Source organism: Danio rerio, chromosome 21 (genome assembly GCF_049306965.1).
Source record: "Danio rerio strain Tuebingen ecotype United States chromosome 21, GRCz12tu, whole genome shotgun sequence".
In the NCBI taxonomy this organism is placed as follows: domain Eukaryota; kingdom Metazoa; phylum Chordata; class Actinopteri; order Cypriniformes; family Danionidae; genus Danio; species Danio rerio.
The window spans coordinates 20,808,656-20,834,020 of NC_133196.1; the positions used below are offsets into that span (position 1 = coordinate 20,808,656).

The 25,365-nt window shown below is 34.3% G+C and overlaps 3 protein-coding genes and 1 long non-coding RNA gene across 8 annotated transcripts in view; 3 read left to right on the forward strand and 1 right to left on the reverse strand.

Annotated features, from left to right (window-relative positions):
• Positions 1 to 20,012, forward strand: part of slc45a2 (solute carrier family 45 member 2) — a 38,479-nt gene extending 18,467 nt beyond the window's left edge. The window contains 4 exon segments of the mRNA NM_001110377.1: positions 12,155 to 12,298; positions 16,638 to 16,761; positions 17,165 to 17,370; positions 19,760 to 20,012. Of these exon segments, the coding sequence (NP_001103847.1) occupies positions 12,155 to 12,298; positions 16,638 to 16,761; positions 17,165 to 17,370; positions 19,760 to 19,975 (690 nt within the window). The 3' untranslated portion in view covers positions 19,976 to 20,012.
• Positions 3,111 to 11,635, forward strand: LOC137488797 (uncharacterized). The gene is made up of 7 exons (XR_011008026.2): positions 3,111 to 3,574; positions 3,874 to 3,929; positions 4,337 to 4,390; positions 4,494 to 4,615; positions 4,996 to 5,110; positions 5,774 to 5,885; positions 6,833 to 11,635. It is a non-coding gene; the product is annotated as an uncharacterized lncRNA (long non-coding RNA).
• An 845-nt stretch (positions 20,013 to 20,857) lies between the features above and the next one.
• gzmk (granzyme K) overlaps positions 20,858 to 25,365 on the forward strand; it is a 34,130-nt gene continuing 29,622 nt past the window's right edge. Inside the window, exons 1-2 of one of the 5 annotated variants that reach the window (XM_073935211.1) lie at positions 20,858 to 21,071; positions 21,179 to 21,268. The gene's annotated coding sequence lies outside the window, so the exon portion shown is untranslated. Of the gene's footprint in view, positions 21,072 to 21,178; positions 21,269 to 23,386; positions 23,694 to 25,365 lie in introns of those variants that run through there. The other 4 variants (XM_073935208.1, XM_073935206.1, XM_073935216.1 and 1 more) reach the window with 4 other exon arrangements.
• On the reverse strand, positions 23,430 to 24,810 carry rxfp3 (relaxin family peptide receptor 3). The gene has a single exon (NM_001128788.2). The coding sequence runs from the start codon at positions 24,751 to 24,753 to the stop codon at positions 23,527 to 23,529; it is 1,227 nt and encodes a 408-aa protein (NP_001122260.1). The 5' UTR covers positions 24,754 to 24,810; the 3' UTR covers positions 23,430 to 23,526.

Here is a 25,365-nt window from a genome sequence, read left to right on the forward strand (position 1 = left end):
AAAATCCACACGGTTTTCAAAGTTCACACTGTGGATTACTAGTTAATTAAGTTAGACAAGGCTCAGGTTTAGCATTTGCTATTTATAGTTTGGGATTTTAATATACTGTGAGGGTTTTATTATTAGATAATTAATACTATAATATAGTGAACATTACTTTATTGTTCTACTTATAGCATAATAATTTTATCAATTTAGTGATTCAAATTTTGGTAATATAAATTGGTATTATTGTTATTGTTGTTGTTGACAAAAAACTATATTGCTAAAATTATTTATCAAATTATTTAATACTACTACTATTACTACTACTACTACTACTACTACTACTACTACTACTACTACTAATAATAATAATAATAATAATAATAATAATCATACATCTAAATTATAATTATATGATTATGATTATTTAGTGAACAATACTTTAATATTCTATATATAGCATAATCATTTAAAAAAATTAATATTTCATATTTTGGTAATATATTTTTTGCTATTATTATTATTATTATTATTAATAATAATAATAATAATAATAATAATAATAATAACATTTTGCCAAAATTATTATTCAAATTATTTAATAATAATAATTATCAATTTTATTTTTATTATAATTATTATTATAAATATTATTATTATAATAACATTAGTGTATAATTATTATTTTGTGAACAATACTTTATTATTCTTCAAATAGCATAATAATTTTAATAGTTTAATCATTCATATTTTGGGAATATAATTTGTTGTTTTTGGTATTATTATTATTATTATTATTATTGTTGTTGTTGTTGTTGTTGTTGTTGACAAAATATGTTGCCAAAATGATCATTTAAATTATTTTAAGAATAATAATAACAACAACAACAACAACAATAATAATAATAATAATAATAATAATAATAATAATAAATTTAAATATAATTATATCATTATTAATGTTTAGTGAACATTACTTTATTATTCTATATATAGCATAATAAATTGATGAATAATTAAAAATTTTGATATGTTTTATTAATGTTAATAATGTTTATCATAATAATTATAATTATAATAATAATATTTTATAATTACAAATTGTCTATCAAAAAATCTTTATATATTATTAATAATTAAAATAAAATAATTGAAAATAGTTATTGCTATTTTTGTGATTCATATTACTAATACGTTTTCATAGTATGAATACATTTTACCTAAACATAATAAAACTGTTTCACTCTTTGAATTACTTAATATTTGTTTTAACGATAGCAGTGCTTGAGCTTGCAATTAGTTATAATGATGGTCATATTTCCCAGAATAATTTAGAAATTACCATTTCAATCAAATTAATCACCTTGTTTTTTAATTGAAGGAAGAACATGTTCGATGTGTTGCATTTTCTTGTGTGACTCACCAAATCATCTTGTCCATAGTAAACTATCTTTATTATATGTTTTTACCAAAATCTTTCAACTTTATTTGCAATTATGTTTTTCATCATGCATTCTTAATTTGGACCCTAGAGTATGTGTCGGCTCATCATTAGAGTGTCTCAAATCTTGTTTCATCATTAAAATGATCCTTCTTAATCATAAGGATTGGCCATGCTCTTTGAGAAACCTCTGCTGTGGTCCTTAACCCAGACTGCAATCTGTCATGCCAGTGAATCACACCAGCAGATGCTTTAATGCAGCTCATTTCTAGACCTGTAAAATGATTTTCCAGACACTAAAGCACCAGAACCTGCCTGCAGCCTGTTTAATCATAGCAAGACCTTTTATTTGTGCTGAAACTTCTACAGATCAGCAGCAGAAAACATTTATTTCTTCCATCAAAATAAGATTGTTTATTATGTAGATGTGTTGATTATGTATACAATATAGACTACAAATAAACTAACCCAGTTAAGCTGACGTTATATTTACTAATATTGTTTTTCAGTATAACTTGTAAAAATGTAATTTTTCATAGTATTCCCACTTTGCAGAAGTAAAATAGATATGTGAGATACCCATAATATACTATGGGGGAAATAAGTATTGAACACGTCACCATTTTTCTCAGAAAACGTAAAGTCTACACTGTAAACGATTTCTGTTGTTTTCACAGTATTATACTGCATTTCTCAACAGTTTTTTACTGTATAAGCTGTGCACAGTGTGTTACTGTATATATTGTTGTTTTCACAGTATAATAATGTATTTTCAACTTTTCTATACTGTAAACATGGTTAACAGTATGTTACTGTAGATTTTATAATGAATTTTGGGGAAAAATCCGTTACTGTGCATCTAAATACAGTACTGCAAATGACCAAGAACAACTCACACACTATATATTATGATTATTATGTTTATTTATTTTTAGACAAATTATTTTGTGAAGTAAATAACCTAACCAGTTTCTTCAGACTGTTCAGTGCATTAAACTGTCCCCTGGTTTTCCATTTTTGGGTGCACTTTATAAGGCAACATGGAAATATTAAATAATATTTAATAAACATAACTTTGTGCTAAACCAAAACGTAAATTGGAACAAAAATAAATTGATTCACGTAACCAAAGACTGTTAAACAAACAAAATGATTTCAAAGTCAGCTTAAATGTCAGAGTGACCAACCTGCTTTAGACGGATTCAAGAATATTGGGCGCCCATATTGGCCACCGTAGAGGTCACATATCTCCGCATTTTCAAAACAACATTTTAAAATACGCACTATCTTAATAAATAAACCACAGAATTGAGTTTAAAACAACTACATTCTCGCATGAAAAACGGTTAAAACTTTATTTCATAACACATTTATTATCTAGTCATCGAAGACAAGGCATGTCTCAATAATGTCTAGGCCGATTAAAGCATGAGGTTTGCCGGATACATGAGTGATGGAGCGCCGTCAACACCTGGAGGTCAGAATCTCCCCTATCGGCAAAGCACACTTAAAATTAGACATGATATCTAAAAACAAACCACAGATTTGAGTTTGGAAGAACTACATTCTCGCATGAAAAACTGTTAAAACTTCATTTGGTGACATATTAAACGCAATATTTATGATATGATCTGGCTTTTCTCATCCGCCATTACTATTTGCTTGTTGGTGTGAAATGAACCCTGGGAGAAAAAAATATTAATTATCAAAACACTTCAAGCGAACCTTATTCTTATTGTTAAAGTCAGATATATGTAATATTTTCGCTGGTAAAGTGAGAAGAAAAAAACAATATTACTATTTTATCAATACCACGTTTGCACTGGTTCGGTTCAGCACACAAACGACACCGAATCGGATTGAACCGTTTGCTCGGGAATTATTTTATCACACGTGTTCACAAGCACATTTAGCAATATGTGTATACATGTGTGTGGCCGAGCAGTATAACGAAATAGTAATGATTCATTGTTGTGTCTTACAATAATATACAAAAAGGAATCGGTTTTAGGCGGACTCGACTCTTTACTGTTCTAAGGAGCCGATTCATAAAGCCGAGGCGACTCGATTCGACCTTCACCAGGCAAGCAACGGCTCTTCTAATTAGAAATCCACCTGTCGCCTTTTCTTCCAGTGAATTCATCCTCGGTAAGTGTTTAAAAGTCAAATTCTGTTCGTTAAAGGATTGTTTTGTGTATATTTCCGTGTAGTGTTTGTGTAATTTAAAATAATTAACCAAGTTACTTTAGTTGTACTGTAAGTTAGGAACTTATGTCACGTTATTCGACGCCAGACCGTGTTTGTACGTTAGTGTTTGCGAGGTATTAGATAAGGTAATTACAGTGAGTTTATCTTGGGTGAGTTTTTGACCATAGTAACGTTAAGTTACCTGAAAAAAACGTAACTTTTACTTGGGGTTAACTGCATTAATGAATTCTCTATTTCAGCACAACACTGAGATGAAGGCAAAGTCACCATGAAAAGTTAAACGTTTAACGTTAAGGTAAGCTCTGGTCTTCATGTGGTCATTATGACCAAGTTATCATTATGGTTAACGTTAGATTTGTAAACTGTAAGTTAGTTATTCACACTAAACTCACAATGAAACAAGTCTAAACTGTTTTATTAAATTGAGCTGATAATAAAATTCAGTTGATGTCTTTTAAGCTAACGTTAATATTAACATAATTCATATTAATTGTCTATTTCTCACTGGTTAATGAGCTTATTGTATAACGTTATTGTGTCATTAATTGTACATTTTATTTTTGGCGTTCAGGTGTAGGGAATGATTTGTATACAAATTTATTTGAACCCCATACAGATTTGTATGGTTGTACCATAGATTTAGATTATTAAATGTTAAGTCTTATTTTACTCTTATTATATTTATCTTTTTTGCAACTACAGCAATTGATGCTGAAAAACTGATGCTACCAATCTCTCCTCACTTGATTATTCAAGGTAATGTTGATGTCTTCCTCATTTTTATTAGATTTTGAAATGTCAAGTTGTTCACAGATTTGTTGTGAGGAGTTTCATGTACAACCTCTTTTGCTTCTTCCAGAAGCGACGCAGTGGCACAGTAGGTAGTGCTGTCACCTCACAGCAAGAAGGTTGCTGGTTCGAGCCTCGGCTGGGTCAGTTGGCTGAATACAATGGCATAATGATTCTGCTTGCTCACAGGAGGTACTTGATTTAGTTTTCCTCAAGCGATACATCAGTTTTTATGAGTAATGCGTGACACTTGAATTGAAGGGACAGTTCACCCAAAAATGAAAATAATGGCATCTTTGGCATCCTCCACTTGTTTCAAAATAGTTAGATTATTTTTTTGTTCCATTGAACACAAACTCATATTTTTTTTTTAAAGAAATTTGGTTCAAATATGGATGTCCATAGTTTCTGGTTTCTAACATTCTTAAATATCTGCTTCAGTGTTCAACAGAAATTTAAATGGATTTAAAACACATGGAGTAATGGTGGCAGAAAAGTAAACTATCCTTTTAAATATTTTATTCTGAGACTTATTTAAATGTGTCTTGTCTTTTGCCATATTGTCTTTCTAGCTCAGATTGTGATGGACCTGGAATGTGACACCAGTTACTCTTAAGTCAAGAACCAAATAAAGCACAGATGTGGAGGGATCTGCAACTAAACTAACTGGAGGAAAGGAACCTTTAGGTAAAAACACCTGCTTTATTTAGATCTGAAGTATTTTATTTGGCATAGACTATTATTTTTTTTTATTCTTATTCTAATTTTATGTTATGTATACTGAATATAAGTCATTTAAATTTCACAAATGATTGAATATAAAATATCATCTAGATGTCTTATTTTTTATTGTCTTAAACATTGGTGCTCAACCCTGTTCCTGGAGATCGACCTTTCTGCAGAGTTTAGCTCCAACCCTGATCAAACGCAACTAAACAAACTAAATAGTATCTGAAGGAGCACTTGGTAAATAAAGACAGGTGTTCTTGACCAAGGTTGCAGGTAAGCTCTGCGGAAAGGTAGATCTCCAGGAACAGGGTTGAGCACCCCTGATCTAAATGCTCAAAAATGCTGTTTCCGAGGCGAGGTTGGATGTAGTTCAGAAATAAATTCATTAGGATCAATGCTTAAAGTAAATGTTTACTTCTCTCTGTAGACCAAACATGCTTAGTATCCCACACATTTTAATGAATTATTTATTTTGGTTACTTTTACATCTACATTTACTATATATGGGTAAGCAAGTATTTAATAAATAAAATTATTTTAAACCACTTAACTAAATGACTCTATTACCCTAGCTTCTGGGGAAAAAAACATGTAAAATAACAGATTTTTTTTTTTTTACAGTGTGGGTGAACATACTACCTTGATGTCCAACAAAGACTGCACAAGAGCTCATTTGATGGCACATATTCTGTCCTGTCTACATCTCTGACAACCTGGCAGTGCTTCGACATCAGTGAGTAATAAATCTTCATATTATCATGCATTCAGGATTTCTGTAAGCCTATCTTTAATTTTAGTTTGTAATTAGCAGTGACTGTTTTAAAATTTGGTATTTAAATTATTCTTAACGTTTTACTGATGCTGTGCACAGTAACGTTATGATGATTTAATTTGAGGAAATGTCACTGGAGAGGTGTAATAATATTTATTTGTCTCACTGACATGCCATCACTGCATATTGAAATACAGTAATACTAATTGACCGCAAAATATTATCACAAACATTTCATGAAGTAGACTGCTTGACTACTCTTCATTTCTTTGCTCAACTTTAACACATTTGATCGGGTTGCTGTGCCTTTCGGCAGATTTTGCCAAAAATGAATGCTTAGTGATTACTTTGTTTAATGCGAACCAAATGTCAGTAACTTATCATTAGCATTATTTTTTTTTTTAAATCACCCACGGCTTTCATGTTCTCTAATGTAATCTTGTCTGTAAGTTCGAAGTAGATTTTCACATGTTAAAAGCCTAAAAGTACTTGATTAACATTAGTCACGTTAAATTAGATTATTTTATTTATTTATTTATTTTTAATATGTAGCCTCTTAAGGTCAGAATTAACTGTGTTCACCCCTCTTAAATTCATGGAAGCGCTAGTGTGGTCATGGAATCAGATATTCAAGCTATACAGAGTCAGACATTAAGTTAAGATGAGACTTTATTTTTTACACACCTGTGTGGACACTTGACTAGTGTTGACTTGACTGATCTTTTCCCCATTAACGTTAGTGTAATTGTAAATAGATAACAATCTGTATTTTGCCAACAAAAACGATAAAAAACAGTGTTTTATATATATAAAACAGCAGTGCGGTGTTTGGTTTCTGAATGAATGAAATAATTTGAGGCATGATTAGTTTTTACTCCAGTGATTGATTTTGCTTGTCGTTTTTGCAGGATCACCAGAAGTGCTCCTGCCCTTTTTCACTGTCCCTTTTCCACAACGTCATTTGGCCTTCATCATTTCGTGTCTTGTAGCAGTATTTTCACCTGTTTTTAAAATCGTAATACTTTTTAATGCATTAATTGTTGACTGGTTTTACTGATCAATTTTTCATTAGTGTTCTGTTGCTGTGTTATATTGAATAATTGCTACTGTTTCAGTAGGGTTTACACAATAAACTTTTATTGTGAAGTTAAAGTTTCAGTTTCTTTATTTTTCTTGTATTTCTTGAACCGTTAAAATAACATTTGTGCAATTTTTGAACTTTTTTTGCTCATTATAAAGTAGCACTGTTAAATACAATAAAATAACATTTAATAACTGTAAAATACTATACAGTAATAATGAAAGTAACGTTAAAATACCGTAGTTCTGCATGGTAAAAATGTACAGTAAAATACTGTTTTCAGTTTTGCAGTATGTGTATTACTACTGTAATTGGTGTTACAGTATAAAAAGAAAACAGTAAAATGATGTATTACATTTTACAGTAAATCTAATACTAAAGTAATTAGTATTACAGTAATGTTACTGTTTTATGAAATACAGCAGCTACTGGATAATTGTTGCCAGTAACTTACTGTTAATTTAACAAGAAATCGTTTACAGTGTACCAGTGCTGTGGACTTTAATTTTTTCACCGGATGACGGTAACAGCCAAAGAAATCCACATATGCAAGGAAAACAAAACTAATAATTTTACAAATTAAGTTATGTGTAATACAATGAAATGATACTGGGAAAGGGTATTAAACACAAGAAGAAAGGAAGGTGTAGAAAGGCAGTGAATGCCCAGGCAGCTGAAATCTTAGTTCCTCTGCAACCCTCTGCCCTTACTTATTGTAAAGGAATATTAACTGCTTCACACCAACCTCTACATCACCAGGATGATGAAGATGAAACTAGTGTGGACATTTCAGCAAGACAAAGATCCAAAACACAGCCAAGGAAACTCTCAGATGCTTTCAGAGAAAGAAAATCAAGCTGTAGAATGGTTCAGCCAATCACCTTGAATCCAGTAGAAAATACAAATAAAGAGTTCAGTTCTTTCTTCTTGTGTCATTCCGTTGTAATTACACACAACAAATTTTTCAACATTTCTTTTTTTTATATTTGTATTGTTTGGGATTTTACTAAAATTTGGCATTCCTTGTCAACAGCTCCTTTAGAGATATTATTCCCAGGAAAAAAAAAACCTGACATTATTTCTCCCACTGTATCTGTATGGTTTCAGCTCAAAATACCCTGCAAATCAATTATTGCAGCTTGTCAACTTTGCCTCTATTTGACTGTGAATAAAATCAAGCAGTTTTTGTGCACGTCCCTTTAAATGCAAATGAAAAGAAAAAAGTCTGACCACAGTTTGTATAATAAATGTGTGTTAAAATTAACTGAAATAAAATGAAATGATTAATACAACCAGGCACAATGTTTAACGTAATCACATTATCTATACAATATGTTAGCAAAACATCCAAAAAAGAAATTTGGAAATGTTTCAACAAAAGAATATTTTTTTAATTGATGTTGATATTGACCCATCGTTCAGAAACAGCATTGAACTGACAAATGTTGGTAAAGCAGTCTGCTTTTATATCATTTATTTTGCCTGAATACATAGCAATTTACCTATATAGGAAGATACACTCACGACCACTTTATAAGGTACACCTTACTAGTACTTGGTTGGACTTCTTTAGCCTTCAGAACTGCCGTAAACCTTCTGGGCATAGATTCAACAAGGTACTAAAAATATTCCTGAGATTTTGCTCCATATTGACATGACAGCATCACTCAGTTGTTGCAGATTTGTCAGCTGCACATCCCGGATGAGAATCTCCTGTTCCACCACATCCCAAAGGTGCTCTATTGGATTGACATCTGGTGACTGTAGAGACCATTTGAAAGTGAACTCATAGTCATGTTCAAGAAACCAGTCTGAGATAATTCACGCTTTACGATATGGTGCGTCATAAAGGAATGAACATGGTCAGCAACAATACATGAGTAGGTTGACCTGATGGGCCCAAAGTGTGAAGGGCATTAGCAAGGCATTTGCACCCACACAACTGCTGCTTGCTGGATTTTTTCTCTTTTTTTGATCATTCTCTGTAAACTCTAGAAATGGTTGTGCGTGAAAGTCCCAGTAGATCAGCAGTTGCTGAAATACTCTGACCAGCCCGTCTGGCACTAAAAACCATGCCACATTCAAAGTCACTTAAATCCCTTTTCTTCCCCTTTCTGATGAACTGCAGTCTTGACCATGTTTATGTGCCTAAATGCAATAAGTTACTGCCTTGTAATTGGCTGATTAGAAATTTGCGTTAACGAGCAGTTGGACAGGTGTACCTAACAAAGTGGCCGATAAATGTATAGTTCTTGTTAACAAACAGGAGGAATGCTAGAAATGTTTCACGGGCTGACAGACATAACTCATGGTTAATTACACTGATAAAGGTCTCGAATGTAGCCAAATGTAAAGTAAATACCTCAGGGATAATTTTATTCAAATTGTGGAAGACATCAGCTTCATTTCATGCATTTTAAAGGTAAATCAGGACAAGGGGCTAAAGAAAAATGCAAAACCAGAAAAATGAGGTTGGGGTTTTGGATATAATGATTTTAAATGAAATTATAATGCATTTTTTAAATGTCCATCTCAAGATGTGTCTCGTTAATTTAATCATTTAAAATATAATTCAAATATGAACGATAACATATTCCGTTATTTATATTAATAAGTACTTGTAATAAGTATGTTGTTTCATTTTCACGCGATCATTTATAGTGAATAACAAAGGAAATCTCTTTTTAATTAATTTAAAAAAATTATTAGTAGAAATTTTTTTTTAAACTTAAAACATAACAGTTAACCATTTATTTGCTTTTTAAATGCTTTCTATTCATATAAAATTGCTTTTTAAAATTGAATTGTGTAATGTAAGCACCAAAACAGGACTTAACATCATTCATATACAATAAAATGTTTAAAATATTAAAGTAAAACTAATTCAAAACAATTAGAAATGAACAAAAGCTTTATTACTCTGTACCTCAGTGAAATGTAACTGTTTACATGTATTGCATATTTTCACATTATTATGAGTGTTCAGTGATGCATGTCATGTTCTTGTTCCTCAGGGGGAAAAAAAAAGTTTCAGTGATGAATTGCTGATATTAGCTCATTTTAAGCTTTTAATCTCCTTATTTATTACAAGACCTTTAACAAATCTCAGCTCGGTTCATAAAAGGAAGCATTCAGTCATTTCAAACCTTTGCCCAGCCAATATATTATTTCCATCTCTGATTCAATTTTAGCAACAGAAGGAAATCAAGATTGGAGATTGTTATCACTAAAGATATTACAGTAATGAACAACTCTTTGTGGATGTGGGAAGCATTAATATTTTTAATCATGTCTTTCATCAACAATCCTGTCACATACATGAAAGTTTTCACATTATCAATAACTAGCTTCAAACTGTGTCTGTACTCTTACCGTTCTAGTACCCCAGTATATTTTGTGCAGTTATTTGTGCACTCAAAATAATATTAATAATAATTTAAGACAAACGTTTTAATTGTTATTTTAATGGAACAAGAGCAGAATTTATTTTTAACAAGATCAAATCACTTTAATTTGAATAGTCTTGTCAATTTAACTCTTATTCAACCAATCATGTTAACTGTGACTGCATATCTAACAGCTCCTTTAATAACATTTGCTATTTTAATATGCACCATATATTGGGCAATTAAAAAGTGACTGATTTCAGAACTGGTATTAGCAGATATTGCTCTTTGAAGCAACACGCATTGTTGTCAATAAAGCATGAACGCTACTCTTCAGCATTGATCACTTCAAGACCTTGACCCAGCAGGCACACAATTTCATAAGACATTAAAATTAGGGTAGATTTAGGTCGTGACATCAGGTGACTAAAATTCAATGTTTAACCAACGTCTAAGGACAATGTTATTTTGATGTCCAATAACGACTTCAAATGACGATGATATTTGGTTGATTTTAAGTGTTGCTGAAAAGTGATCAAAATCCAACATCGAGCCAACATCTTAAACTAACATCTTGCTGACTTCAAATATTGCAATTTATTCCTCAGGTATGGCAAACAAAATTCAACATCTGATAGACGTCATAGTGGTAACGTTCACACAACATCAATCTACTATAACATTAATAGACATTGATATTTGATGGATTTTAGGTTGGACATCGGACATTGACTTTGGGTTCTGACATAATCAGGGTATCTTCCATCCATTTCATGAAATTCATTCCATTCATGAAAGCAGCTATTTTTCGTTTTTTCATTTGCTCAAATAAAAAAAAAAAACGACGAGATTTTAGCTTGATATACGTTTCAGCGGTGCTGAAATGCCCATTTTCCTCTGATTGGTCAACCAAATCTGAGCTCATGATGTAGCCCTCAAAACAAGAGCCTTCTTCGGACCAGTACCCGGTCTTTTAATTATTATTTTTGAATTATATAGATACAAACTAAGTTTACATATTCTGTCAATTGATCAGTTAGCAGGCTTACATTCATTGCATATGCATGAATTAAATAAAAACGTAAATTAGCAGTATTATTAGACATTTGTCATTAAAAAAAGGTCATAGTTCGCTGTCAGACTTTTTGCTGCTGTGCACCTGATGCTGAGCAATGATGGTCATTTGCGAGCAGCACCTACTAGATTAGCCACAGCTTTCATTCTGACCCCTCAAATATGACTACAAAAAAAAAAAAATATCATATAATTATTTACACTGAAAGCTTTTATTAAAATTTTAGAATTAATCTTTGAATGTCTGTTGTCACATTTAATGAAGTCAATACCCCTAAAATGCCAATACCACGACTGTTATATAGCCTATAATTGTGTATAGGATTCTAGACTACCTTTGAATGTTTGTTACTCAGTTTGTTCAAAAAGCAGGAGAGCAGTGTTTTTTCAACAAAAGAACAATTTTGTTTTTATTATACATTTGAAAGGCATGACTAAACTAAAGTAAAGTTTTTGCTATTTGAAAGTTGCGGTTTTGTTAACAAAAAGTTACGAGGCTACAGATGCAAGCATATTCAAAGGCACAGGAAAAAGTAGCCGATGCTAAAATGCATGAGGCCAGTTTGACCCTTGTGTCCATTCAAGGTGGATGATTGTTCAGTGTGGCACTTGAGAATGTAAGCTTTGAGTTTTGAGCTTGTGAACCTGTCAGAAAGCATTATTAACCTGTGTGTGCAACTGTGTTTCAGGTACAGAAGCGGATGACCCTGAAATCTCTCCTGTCAGCTATGGTTAGCATGCCTAGCCATTACCGCTGTCTCTGCATGACTCATCTGTTGGGCTGGACGGCTTTCCTCTGCAACATGCTCTTCTTCACTGACTTTATGGGGCAGGTGAGCAAATTCTGTATTTTTGATTTGTTTATTTTTATTTATTTATTGAATGAATGAATTCAGATCTTTCAGTGGTGCTTAGATTGCACATTCCCAACTGTAAGGGGAAAAGGGCACATACTGACTCTCCTGATGTCATTATATGACTTGCTGATTTCATCACTTGTCACACCTTGGATATGAAGTCATGAATGTTGGTTTTGATTTGATATTCAAGACAAGGCAGGTTTATTTATACACCACATTTCATACACAATTGGATTTCAAAGTGCTTTACATAAATGAGAATAAAATAAACAGAAATACTAGTATAAGAAAATAAAACAAAGAATAAGAATGATTAAATACAGATTACCTTGTGTTAAAACAAATCAAAAAGAAGAGAAAGACATAATAGTATGGTCCGTCGGACGTGGCACACTGCTCATTCAGTTATTTGAATGTCATTCAGTCATTTAAAGCTAAACAGACGTGCTTTGAGGGTTGATTTGAATATGCCTAAAGTTGAAGTAGATCTGATCATTTGATCATGCATAAGTTCATTCACAAAACTTGTTTTCTTGAGTAGAGCATAAAGCAGATTTTTAGCTGAAACTGTTGTCATAAATGATTTACAAAATGTGATCTTCAGCTACCGACAAGGTGTGAATAACAAAGTTGTTATGGGGGGTTTGACCTCTCTCTTGAAGTATGTCAAAACAAGAAGTGTTTGGGAGCCTGTTCTTTATATTGTGGAAAATATTTCATGCTGATCTGTATATTAAAAAATAATATGATTAATAAAAATAACAGATAACCTAATGATGTATTCCTTAACGGTTTGTTTAATTGAGTACCAATCTAAACACTGGCAGACCTAGCCTACTAATAGTCATCGTAAGGGTCAATTAGACTCATAGTGTATATTTTAAAAGGCACCTGTCCTCAAACATTGAAGTTAAACTGTAACAGTTGGCTTGATCTTTCGTGATTATCCGTGTTTTTGGTGCAGGATTACAAACTCGTCACCGTTCAGAAAAAAAATTACTCACTTAAAACTTTTTTTTTGGTTTTATAAAAATGTATCTTACTAAATAGTTATCAACTATTTGAATTCAATTTTAATTTGAATTAAAAGTTTTGCTTTGCATTAAATGAAATCTCTGGAGTCTGCACGTGTGCATGTATGGTCTGTCTTTTTTTATCTGTGCTCTTTGAAATCAAAATTAATATAATTTTAAGATGAGAGTTACATGAAAGACAATTTTAAAAATAAACTGAATATAAGAGAGTAAATGACAGTAATTCAGTGTATGGCTTGGGTTAATCATGCTATCAAAAACTATCCTTATTTAACTATAGAATACAATAATAACACTAAAATATAGCTGCAAGCAGCAATTATCGGGGCCAAGCAGCCCAGTCACCACATCATAAACAAGCAAGGCAACAAACTACAGGGTGGAAATCAGCCACACGATGTAGGATGAGTTCGAAAAAGTAGGTTTTTGACTTAAGACTAAATGGGAGACAGGAAGTTCAGTTAATTAAGGCATAATTGGCATTGATATTCTCAGGACAACCTGAGGTAATATCAAGAAAAGTTTCATAACAATAGGCAAAAAATAGGTTAAAAGTTATTAGCATTTTTAGAAATATTGTTATGATTAAATTTTGTTACAAATCAGAAAAACCACCTAGTATGAGTTTGTTTAAATAGGTTTTGTGACAAATTCAAAATAACGAAAAATATTTCATGACAGGCAATTATGTTTGAATTGGCTTGAACCAAGGAATCACAGGAAAAAATTTTGATTGTAGCCAATTTGGTTCAAAAGTTATAACAATAAACATATTTGAAACTTTGGATGGCACTAAAGAATTTGAGACAGAGAGTCCAAATTTATTGTGGTTAAAGATCAGACTGTCCTCTATCAGTGTGCCAAAGTATGGGCAAATGCTGAAAACTGTTCATAGTGCTGCCATAGACTCCCAGAGCGGAAAAAGAAGAAGCTGGAAGAATAACAAGTAGAACCTGAACAGATCCAATAGGTGGCTAGAAATGAAATGATCAATTAGTCATGACAGCATATGTTTTAGCTTAGTGCTGGACGATTCATCGAAAAGTAATCGAAATCAACATTCAGAACTTAAAATCGATAAAAAAATTTCAATTACTTTTCCTATGTGTCACATGACCCTGCTCTGTTAAAGGCTGTGGCTAATTTCTACTTCTGCGGCCACTTTGCAGCCACATCTGATCTCGGGTCAAGTAGGACGATGGGCTCATTCTTGAGCCTTACTTTGCACTACAGTACATTGATGATGATTGGATGCTGCGCCACAGATGCCTTTAGACGGCAAATAAAATTGTCAGTGAACTGTGGATGGCAATTTTTTTATAAATAAATAAAATAATTGTTCATTAATTGTTGTCAAGTTAAATTATTTATTTAATCAAGATTTTTATTTTTAGACCAAATCGCACAGCTGTATTTTAGCTTTTTGTAACTTATTAAACTAAGTTAATGTTCTAACTTAATTTTATAAGTTACACAAGCTGTTTTAAGTCAGTTTAACATAATATAAGTTCAATAGACTCATAAGGTTTCCTTTGATTCAGCTTAAATTTAAGACAACCGGGATTTTTTACAGTGAAATAGCATCTTATATAATTTGATGAAGTATGAATATATTCATTCATTCATTCATTTTCCTTCAGCTTAGTCCCTTTATTCATCAGGGGTCGCTCCAGCGGAATGAACCGCCAACTTATTCAGCACATGTTTTACACAGTGGATGCCCTTTCAGCTGCAAGCTGAACAAACATTCATACACTCTCATATCCACTATACGGCCAATTTAGTTTATTCAATTCACCTATACCATATGTTTTTGGACTGTAAGGAGAAACCAGAGCACCCAGAGGAAACCCACGTAAAAACAGGGAGACTCTAACTAGCAATGTAATGTGAAGTGATGTTGATAACAGGGGTTGAGGATCCAAACGCAGGGTTTATAAGCAAAATGGTCAGTCAAACAACAGTTAACACAGGAGCAAACAGATGTTTACTGGCAATCAAGAGTCGTTTTCAATAAAAACAGGCAGATGGTCAAAAGTCAGGAAGCAGACTGGGTAAAACAAACAAAGTTCAAAAACGCAGAAGGCAAGGCAAGGAAAACGCATTGTAATGTTCACTAAACAGTTTAACAAGACTCAGCAACAACTGTGTGTTAGTGTGCTGTATTTATAGAGCAGTAATCAGTCCAAAAGCAGCTTCAGCTGTGAGTGTCTAATCAATGGTGACTTGGAGCAGGTGAGTGTGTCTGTTGCATGACTGTATCTGTAGTCCATAAACCAGCAGATTTGTAGTTCCTTAGCGATCTGCAGCGCTAGATTGCTGATAATCATAACAAGCAACCTTCTTGCTGTATATATAAATACACATAGATATGTAAATTTATGTATGTTATTATGTAATTTACCACATTTATGCTGAAAAAATTTGAAAATGCACCTTTAAAGTTCTTAAATTTGCCTTTGGGAAAGGTGCAAGAACTCTTCCTCCATGTTCTGCCAAGGGGAAAAAAAAGAGTCAACTTCACCTTGAATGTTTTGACAATGAGCAAATAAACAGCAAATTTTCATTTTCAGATGAACAATGGGTTTAATTTATTCATGAAGTCAATAGATTTCAATTTGGCGCTCCTGAAAGAATAGCATTTCAATCCCTGCACTAAAAAATAGATCAATAGACGCTTTGAGTTGTGGCTAAAAGGTAGCATTTTCTTTATCTTCTTTCCCCTCGTCGTGTTGAATTGAGATAAATGAGTGTGTCTCCTTGTGGGCGGCCAAAGTGTAAAGAAAGTTGTACTGCTGACCTCAACAAAGCAGAAAAACATTTAGTGTGACCACTGACCATTTCACAGCTGATGCCCAAAATAGACACACTCCTAATAGGCTTCGAGAGACAATCATTAGATCCTCGCTTTTCCTTTGCATTAACAGAAAAGCACATGCCTTTCCTCGAAAGCTAGCGTTCATCTCAAGAACACTTTGAACCTTCTCACCTGAATGGAAGCACACATGAACTTTATCAAAGGCTAGTTTGAGGTGAAACTTATAACACTCTCAGTGGCCTCCAAAACAACCCGCAGAGATGATAGCAGAGCACTGGATGTTGCTTTCTTTGAGTTGCTTTTATTTGCCTTGTGATTTTCCAGCAAGTTCAATTAAGTAACATAATGGAGGCAGAGATGTCTGCTGAGAGGTTTTCAAGTGTTTTTTACCCCATTTGCCCAATGGATCACCTCAGGATGTGATGGTTTTATCTTATGGGATATGTGTGTACTCTTGTAGATTGTATATAAGGGGAATCCGTATGCTGAACACAATTCCACTGCCTATGCCACCTATGAGAGAGGGGTTGAAGTGGGCTGTTGGGGTCTATGCATCAACGCCGTCTCCTCTGCACTCTATTCATGTAAGTAATACTGAGCTATGACTCAACTGCTCATTCTTTCTGGCTTTATTAAATCTGCACCCTCTCTCTAATGCATCCAGACTAAAGAAGACTGTTCAATTACTGCCACTGCCCGTCCAAGTCAGTCTGGGGTGGAAATTAGATAATACACTTTTTTCCCAGAGTTATTCATTTGTTTTTTATGAGAAAATCACAGTCAATTTCTATGGACTTTCATTCTAATTAGCACTGGAAGACGTGTGTCAGTATGAAAGCCATTTTAGAGAGCTTTATGAGTCAAGATGTTTTATCAGTGATATGAATGCCAATGATCAGTTAATCTGTGTTGCTATTCATCCATTTGTTCTGCATTAAAGGCCATTGTTACAGCCCGCTTAAATGATTTCCATATGTGTCGTTCCAGATGTGCAGAGGCTGCTTCTGCCATATATTGGCCTGAAGGGACTGTACTTCCTTGGCTACTTTATGTTTGGTTTGGGAACCGGTCTGATCGGCTTGTTTCCAAACATCGTGGCCACACTGACACTGTGCTGTGTGTTTGGAGTCATGTCCAGCACTCTCTACACCATCCCATTCAACCTCATCTCGGAGTACCACAAGGCAGAAGAGGTCAGTTTACGGTGTCAATGGGAAAAATCAAGTCGTTTTAAACAGAATATGCCCTCTTTTTTTAAGTTTTAGTGATGCAACTAAAGAATTTTCCCCTCTAAAAAGTTTCTTGTGAAGAACATTTTAATGATCTAAGGCAGGGGTGCCTCGTTTCTGCAGGACCAATTTCCTGCATATTTTAGTTCCAACCACAATTAAACACAGCTAAACCAGCAAATCAAGCTCTTTTTAGGTATACTAGAAAGCTCCAGGCAGGTGTGTTGAAGGAAGTGGGAGTTAAACTATGTAGGACACCGGCCCTCCAGGACTGAGTTTGAGCATCCCTGATTTAAAGAAACTTTTTTCCAGTACAAAAAACCTTTTGTGAAAGTAAAACTTTTAAAATGGATCCATAGATGCCATTAAATAACCTTTAAGGGTATACTGACATTTTATTATATTATTTTAGAAATAGTTTTTTTTTACGATTGTATTCTCTATTGTTTAACTTTTTTCTCTATTTTTCTAACTTTTTTTCCAGTAAAAAAAACCTTTTGTGAAAGTAAAACTTTTAAAATGGATCCATAGATGCCATTAAATAACCTTTAAGGGTATACTGACATTTTATTATATTATTTTAGAAATAGTTTTTTTTAACGATTGTATTCTCTATTGTTCAACTTTTTTCTCTATTTTTCAAACTTTTTTTCCTGTAAAAAAAACCTTTTGTGAAAGTCAAACTTTTAAAATAGATCCATCGATGCCATTAAATAACCTTTTAGGCTATACTGACATTTTACTATATTATATTAGAAATTGTTTTTTTCCGATTGTATTCTCTATTGTTCAGTTTGACTATTTGACAAAATGGGCTTCAAGATTTCTATTACTTAGGTTTGCATTGATTTCACTGATTTTATCAGTGTTAAAGACAGATGCAAAGAAAGAACAAAAACAAACAAACAAACAAAAAGTGTTGGTGTTTGCATTCAGATTTCATCTTTCATGCACATCCTTATATAAACCTTTCTGTAGCTTCTATTCCAACAATCAGTATTTGATAAAACGTGAGTAAGACCGAATCTTCGTTTAAAAAGGGTTTACTGAAGAAACGCAAACAAAAAACAAAGGTACAATAGACTTGATATAGCTCAGTCAAAATATTGGGCTGCTTCCCACATCCATAACTGCAATTTGCCCTAAGTGTACAAACTAATGACCTCATGATGTATTACTGTCAAAAGCCAAAAATTCCAATGTAAAAGTTTTTAAATTGTATCAATTACTAAATAATGTATTTTAAAAAGTACAATCACTATGAATTCTTATTATTTTTCAATATCTATTTTCATCATGTTTTAACCTTTTTAATTAAATTATTATCACAAATGAATTATGCAAAGCTGCAATTCTAACTCTTACAGTTACATTTTCTTGTGAGATCAGACAGATAGTCTGTGACTGGTGTATATGTAAATGTTGTGGTGTGTGTTTATAAGCATTTCTGCTTTTGGCTGTAATGCTGGTTGTAATGTTGGTTGTAAAGTAAATCCACACTTTAATGACCTAATAGAAAACACTTGAGCAACAGCAACTCATTGAAAAACTTAATGAAAAAATCCTGGAGTGTTACTGGGGGTTATTACAATACTTAAAAATGATATTGTAGGAAATGGCAATGAAATTACAACATTGTCTGATAAAGGGTTAATACTGTTTAAAATGTATAATTACAATTATAACGAGATTTTTAAGTGCACGGTCCCCTTTAATCAAAGTACTCTTACTTATAATGTGGAAACATCAATTTTCTCAAAAGGTATAAACATGGTGTATAGATCCATACAAATAAACTTTAATTGAAGGGTGAGAAACAATGTCCAACTTAAGCAGTCATTTATATCAGATTAGCATCTATGAGCGGAAGGTTAAATAAATATAAATAATGATTCACCACTGCTACACAACAAACCGAGAGTTTTGTAACCACTGTAGAAAAAAACAAGCTGTTTACCCAACACCATTTGCTAATTCAAGATACAGTATCTCAGATATTGATTAGTTTAGCTTCCATCTTAAATCCCAGTGACATTAAAACATTTACACATCACAAAAACGAATTACAAATCGAAATCCCTCACCCCAACTCGGGCTGATTTGTAATTGATGTTTTCATTAAAGCCTGCAGGAGTTCAACTTGGAATGTTACTTCATGCGTTTGACTTTTTTTTGCTGCAAAACTTCCAGATCTGTAGATCCACAGTTCTCAGCTCATTATAAAGTCACTCCACATCTTCAGAAACAACTTTTAGCCATGCTGCAGACGCTTTCTGATATCTCGAAAAAGCAAGTGCAAGATTTGATCAGATTGCAGGCTGTTCTTTAAGCAATGCCTCTCTTTCTGTCACAGGAGCAAAGGAAATTAGGCGGAGATGGAGTGGCTCCTGAGGGCCGCGGGACAGGGATGGACTGCGCCGCTCTTACCTGTATGGTTCAGTTGGCTCAGGTTATTGTTGGAGCTGGACTGGGAGCTCTGGTCAATCTAGCGGGTAGCGTGATTGTAGTAGTGCTTTCTGCCTCAACAGTGTCCCTAATCGGCTGCCTCTTTATTGCTATCTTCATGTGATGTACAGAATAAGCCTCAAATAAATACCCTTTCTCTATTTCGCTTGGTTCGTCTCCTCTATTCAACAAGACATTTTGGGATGCAGCAGCATGAACGTTTGCTGATTCCATTAAGTTTTTTTCTGATGTACTGCTATTCACCTGCCACATTCATAAATAACAGTCTGTGAAGTTGAAAGAAAGATTACGTACACTCAAGGAAGAGTTGACAAGAAATGAAATGTTTGGATTGATGTTTTATGTCGTTTTGTTGCTTTTTTTTAAAGCGACTAGCACTGTCAAACCTTCATTTAAATATTTACTTTGAACAAAACAATGACTGGATTAAGAAATACAAACATTTCAGATTCTTCTCTTACTTTAATTTTAGTAATATCAATGAATTGCTGGTCTGGATGAAAGTGTTTCAGCTTCTACTTGTTTTATTTCTGCCTTTATATTCAGGACAAACATCTTTGAGTAGGTGGTGTTGAGTATTTTTAAGCTGATGATGAGGACAGATCAGTCAAATGCAAAGTAATTTAACAAAAGTACACAGTCACAGTTTAATAATACACTGTAAAAGTGATTAGTTCATTTTCCCTCAGCTTACTCCCTTATTTATCAGGAGTCGCCACAGCGGAATGAACCGACAACTATTCCAGCATAAGTTTTACACAGCGGATACACTTCCAGCTGCAAACCAGTAAAAGAAAGTGATTAGTTCACTTTACTTAAAAAATGAACAGAGTAAACCCATTGCCTTAAAATAATTCAATAAGTTGAGGGTAATTAACAGATTGTGATGGGTTTACTCACTTTAAGGGAAGTAACTAATCCCTTTTTACTTTGCTATAATGATGACATAATCTTTGTGATCCACTCCAGTGCTTACCACAAGTTTGAAATATAGGCTACTTACGATGGTAGAAGGATTGAAACACACCTTTACCCACGGCACATGCTTTCATGCGACAAAAAAAGTGATTTTAAAAGTGAATCTAACTTCATCATCAACTGCCAAAGTTCAGTTCCAAAACTCAAGACCGCAAGAAAGGACGCTTAAAAGTTCCAGGATGCGTTCTTGATTTCCCTGTCTTTGCGGCTGTATAAAGGAGGTGGGAAGCGCAGCATTTTTATTAATTTATTGTTAAAATTCAGAGATATAACTATACCTCAGGAGTTTCCCTAAATTAAATTAAATTAAATTTTCATTTTTCATTAGGAGGAACTAGAGAAGAAAGCAGCGTTTCATTTCTCCCAGGATGCGGTTTCTGTTCTCGTGGTCTCCAGTTCGTTCTTCTGAGGCAACCTGGTAAGAAGACTGGTCTCCTAAAGAACGCAAGTCTGTTCTCTGCATTCTTGGAATTGAGACAGAGCTGTGTGTGGAAAACACTGCACTTAAACTTGCACTCTTTACTCTGTTTAAAAGACATAGCTCAAGATGGTTTACTGTAACAAATTGACAGGATTTGGAGGATTTCTTTCTGTTTTACTTAGCAACACATTGGCTGAAGATGTTTATCTTTTTGCTTTTGGATAGCTATTGTGAAAAAATACGCATTTGGACCTTAATGCGAATTAGTAGGTAAATATTAATCAAGCATCATTAACACATTCAAATTAAAAATGACTGCAAATGTTTTTTTTTTTAAACCAACTGAAAATATATGCATCTGCATTGTGGCTCAGATGCTACTCTATTGAATGCTACACAACACACTCGCTTTGTAATTTGATTGTTTCACAGTTCTAGATTAGAGTGTGTGAGCAATGCTATTGGAAGTTAAATAATGCGTTTGAGTGTGATTTTGCGCTTTCTCTACTTGCTCTGTGATTGATTGGAAAGGGTTTCTCTCACTAGGGGGAGTGAGAAAACCTGGAGTGGATTGAGTTGAGGGTGTGTTCACACTTGTAGATTGGTTCTCTTGATTTGTTCACACTGTTCTTTTTAAATGTGCTGTATAAAGGATTGACACACAGTGGTTCAACTATGTATTGCAGACCAAATTCAGTTTTGCTTCCAGGATTTTTTCCTCCACAGACTGGACATTTGCAGGTTACCAGATCGGCTAATGTTACCTGATCAGCTATGTTCATGTTTGTATTCTTTGTATTGTTTTTGACTTGACGCACCTGCAGGTTGCCAGATTGATGACACCAATTAATTTAAGCCTTTTTGCACCGAGTCACACACAATGTCGTTACAAAGTTCATGCACACACACAGCGAGCACGTTTAACTTTGCACTGTTTTTGCATGGTAAATGTGACAGGATACACACTAATATCCACTGCTGCTAGAATTTTATAATTCTACTGACATGTGGCTGTGGTGATAAATTAAAGATGGTAAAAACACCATAATTCATTACAAATATGCACTGTTTCAAAAACGTTTTAAATTTGTAAAACTCGTTCTTGATCACATTTGATGATGATTGATGATTACAAAGAGCTGAACAGATCTTTTAATCACGGTTGCTTTGCGCACATCCTGTCTTGTTGATATGATTACATGCATTACTACAGAGACATGTTAAAACATGGCTGTCAATTATTTGGTTGGAAGATAAACCTCACTCCTATGTCACGTTGCGGTGGGCCTAAAAATGGGAGAGATTTGGATTCTATTTTGACGTCAGAAAATTAAATGAAATTGACCTTTTTTTCTTTATATTATCCCAATATGACTGACACAACGCTTACATAAGATAATTTTCATAATAGGCGCCCTTTATAATATCAGTATTTTGTAACCCTGATTTATTTATTTTTTGAAAAGCTGGTCCTTTCTGAAAATATGTTTTTAAAAGCTCTAAATGATTATATTTTTATCTGGAATTTGAAAGAAATTTTTGCAGACGTTTACAGAATAAAATAATAAAATTTTACTCAAACCCCTACCTAATAAGCCTAGTAAAATTTAGAAAATTAATTTAAGCTAGCCTACCACACATTCCAAACGATGTTACGTGCCCATTGCACTTGTATGTGCAAATGATTTATTTACATCAGTTTGAGAACTCAAGACCTTATAAATACATTTCATACACAATTGCATATTTATTGCATACACAATCAAAGATCTGGTGAAAGGAGATGACATTTTCCAAATCTTTACTGAACAGTAATGGATGATTTGGCACAATGTTAGAATGTGTGCTTTAACATTATATCATTTATATAGTATTTTTATTTAATGTTCATTCATTAAATGTCTTTTGTCCAAGTTGCATTAGTTTTTATTCAAACCACACCAACGCTGGTTTGGAGGTGGACCACGGCTTAACTTCGGTTTTCGGTCTTCTTGTTTGGTGCACGTGCACACTATTGTTCATATCATGATTTACTCGAACCACGGAGTTCTTCTTAATCCTCTGCCAAGTGTGAACACACCAATAAGCATTATTAAGGAGTGTTTCGAGTGACAGGAGCACCCGTCCATTTCAGAAGTGTCCAGACCGAATTTTACTCTGCGCGGTGATTTCTTTGACAGCAACTTTAGTTAATTGGCAATGAAACAAAGTTAGCCGTTCTGTTTGGAATCTGGATTCTCCCCATTAACTTTTCATTATGTGCTGTTAGGCAGAAGGTCGTTTCTTCCGTTGTAAATGACAACTCCTGGAGGATAAAAGACGAGCGCGGGCTCCGCCGGACTGAGAGGAATCAGCGCGGGCGCCTGCTCGTCCTGCTCGGGCTTCGTGGAGGCGGTAAAAGGTCTCATGTTCGTCACAGAAGGTGATGTGATTTGCCAAAACAGCTTTTTCAACGCCTTTCTGAATTCCCTCCTCATCAAACAGTACAGAATGGGATTAAGACAACTGTTTGAATGTGCCAAACACACCGTGACAGGGAAAATATACACCTGTGTGGTATAATACTCGTAACTGAAGTGTACCACGTTGAGTTTTATCAAGATACCCCACGCTGTTAACGCCTGATTCGGCAGCCAACACAGGAAAAAAGACAGAACCACGATTGTCACAGACCTGGTCACTTTGGAGCGCCTTTTAGCGCTGGAGGTGTTGATGTTTTTGTTAGTTATGAAGCGCAGGAGAAGCAGGTAGCAGATGCTGATTATTCCGAACGGAATGAGGAAACCCAGAAGTACTTTTTGCGCGTGATATAAACCCAGCCAAAACTGTGCGTCTCCGCTTCGGTCGGGGAATTTCACCAGACACAGTTCCTCGTTAGAAACCGTGGCTGTCGTTGAGAAAATCGCGTTCGGCAGAGCGGCACCCACCGCGGCTATCCAAATAATGACAGTCATCCATTGCGCGGAGAAACGCAGCCGACGTCTCTTACTTTTCAACGCCGAAGCCACGGAGCAGTATCTCGCGACGCTCATCGCCGTGAGGAAAAACACGCTGGCGTACATGTTCGTCGCCGTGACATAAGAAACTATCTTACACATCGCCTTCCCAAACAGCCACGTGAAATCCATAGCGTTCTCCACAGCCCAAAAGGGAAGCGTCAAAACAAACTGAAAGTCCGTGACCGCCAAACTGGTCACAAACAGGTTGATGGAGGACTTCTTCCATGCCTGCTTAGACTTCATGAGATACAGGACGAGGATGTTTCCGATTAAACCCAGTGCGCACACGACCGAGTAAATAATAGAGATGATTATTCTCAGCACCGCAGATCCGTCTCCCATGAAGTCGGGTTTATCTCCGAGATCCTGAAAGTCAGTCCACGAAAGATTAGTCCTGTTCACCGTGAAGCTCGCGTTGTATTCTGTTAACGGGAGACTTCCAGACGCGTACTCGGCGCGCTCGATGTCAGAAGTCTTTTCCATTGCTGCTTTTTAATGTAGATTGTCCATTCTGGTTCAGCTAATCACTCAGGAGGCTCAATATCCTAACTTCTCCCATCTCCATTGTATGTCATTGTCATCATAGTCCTCCTTGGATAAAATCGTCGCTATTTGCGTGCGCATTGCAGCTGTAACAGGCACCAAATATATCTTAAATCTAGGGGTATTATCACCTTGCGTTATAATGATATTTATCTGACAAATCTGTTGACCGTCCTTAGCTTCACGCACACTGACAGCTCGCTGCGTTTTTTATACAGCCAAGTGTCAATGGATTGGATGGCGTGCGCTTTTACGCAGCACAAGACAGTGGCGCTCCTTGTGATGCGCTGCTCTGAATGCTTGAATACAGATGTGGATACATTATTGCTTTCAGGAAAGTTTAATAAGTGTAGTTTTTTAGGACACGATTTAGCAAAAATATTAATAAATTAATGTGGATGTTAAACAACTGGAAAAAAAACTATGTAAATAGTCAAAAAGAAAACAATTAAAAAATTTTCTGCTTCATAAAAACAGATTTTGCCTGCAGTGTTTTGCTTTAATCTCTGTTTAAACATCTGAAAGCAAAACAGCCCGAACCAGCGACCTTCT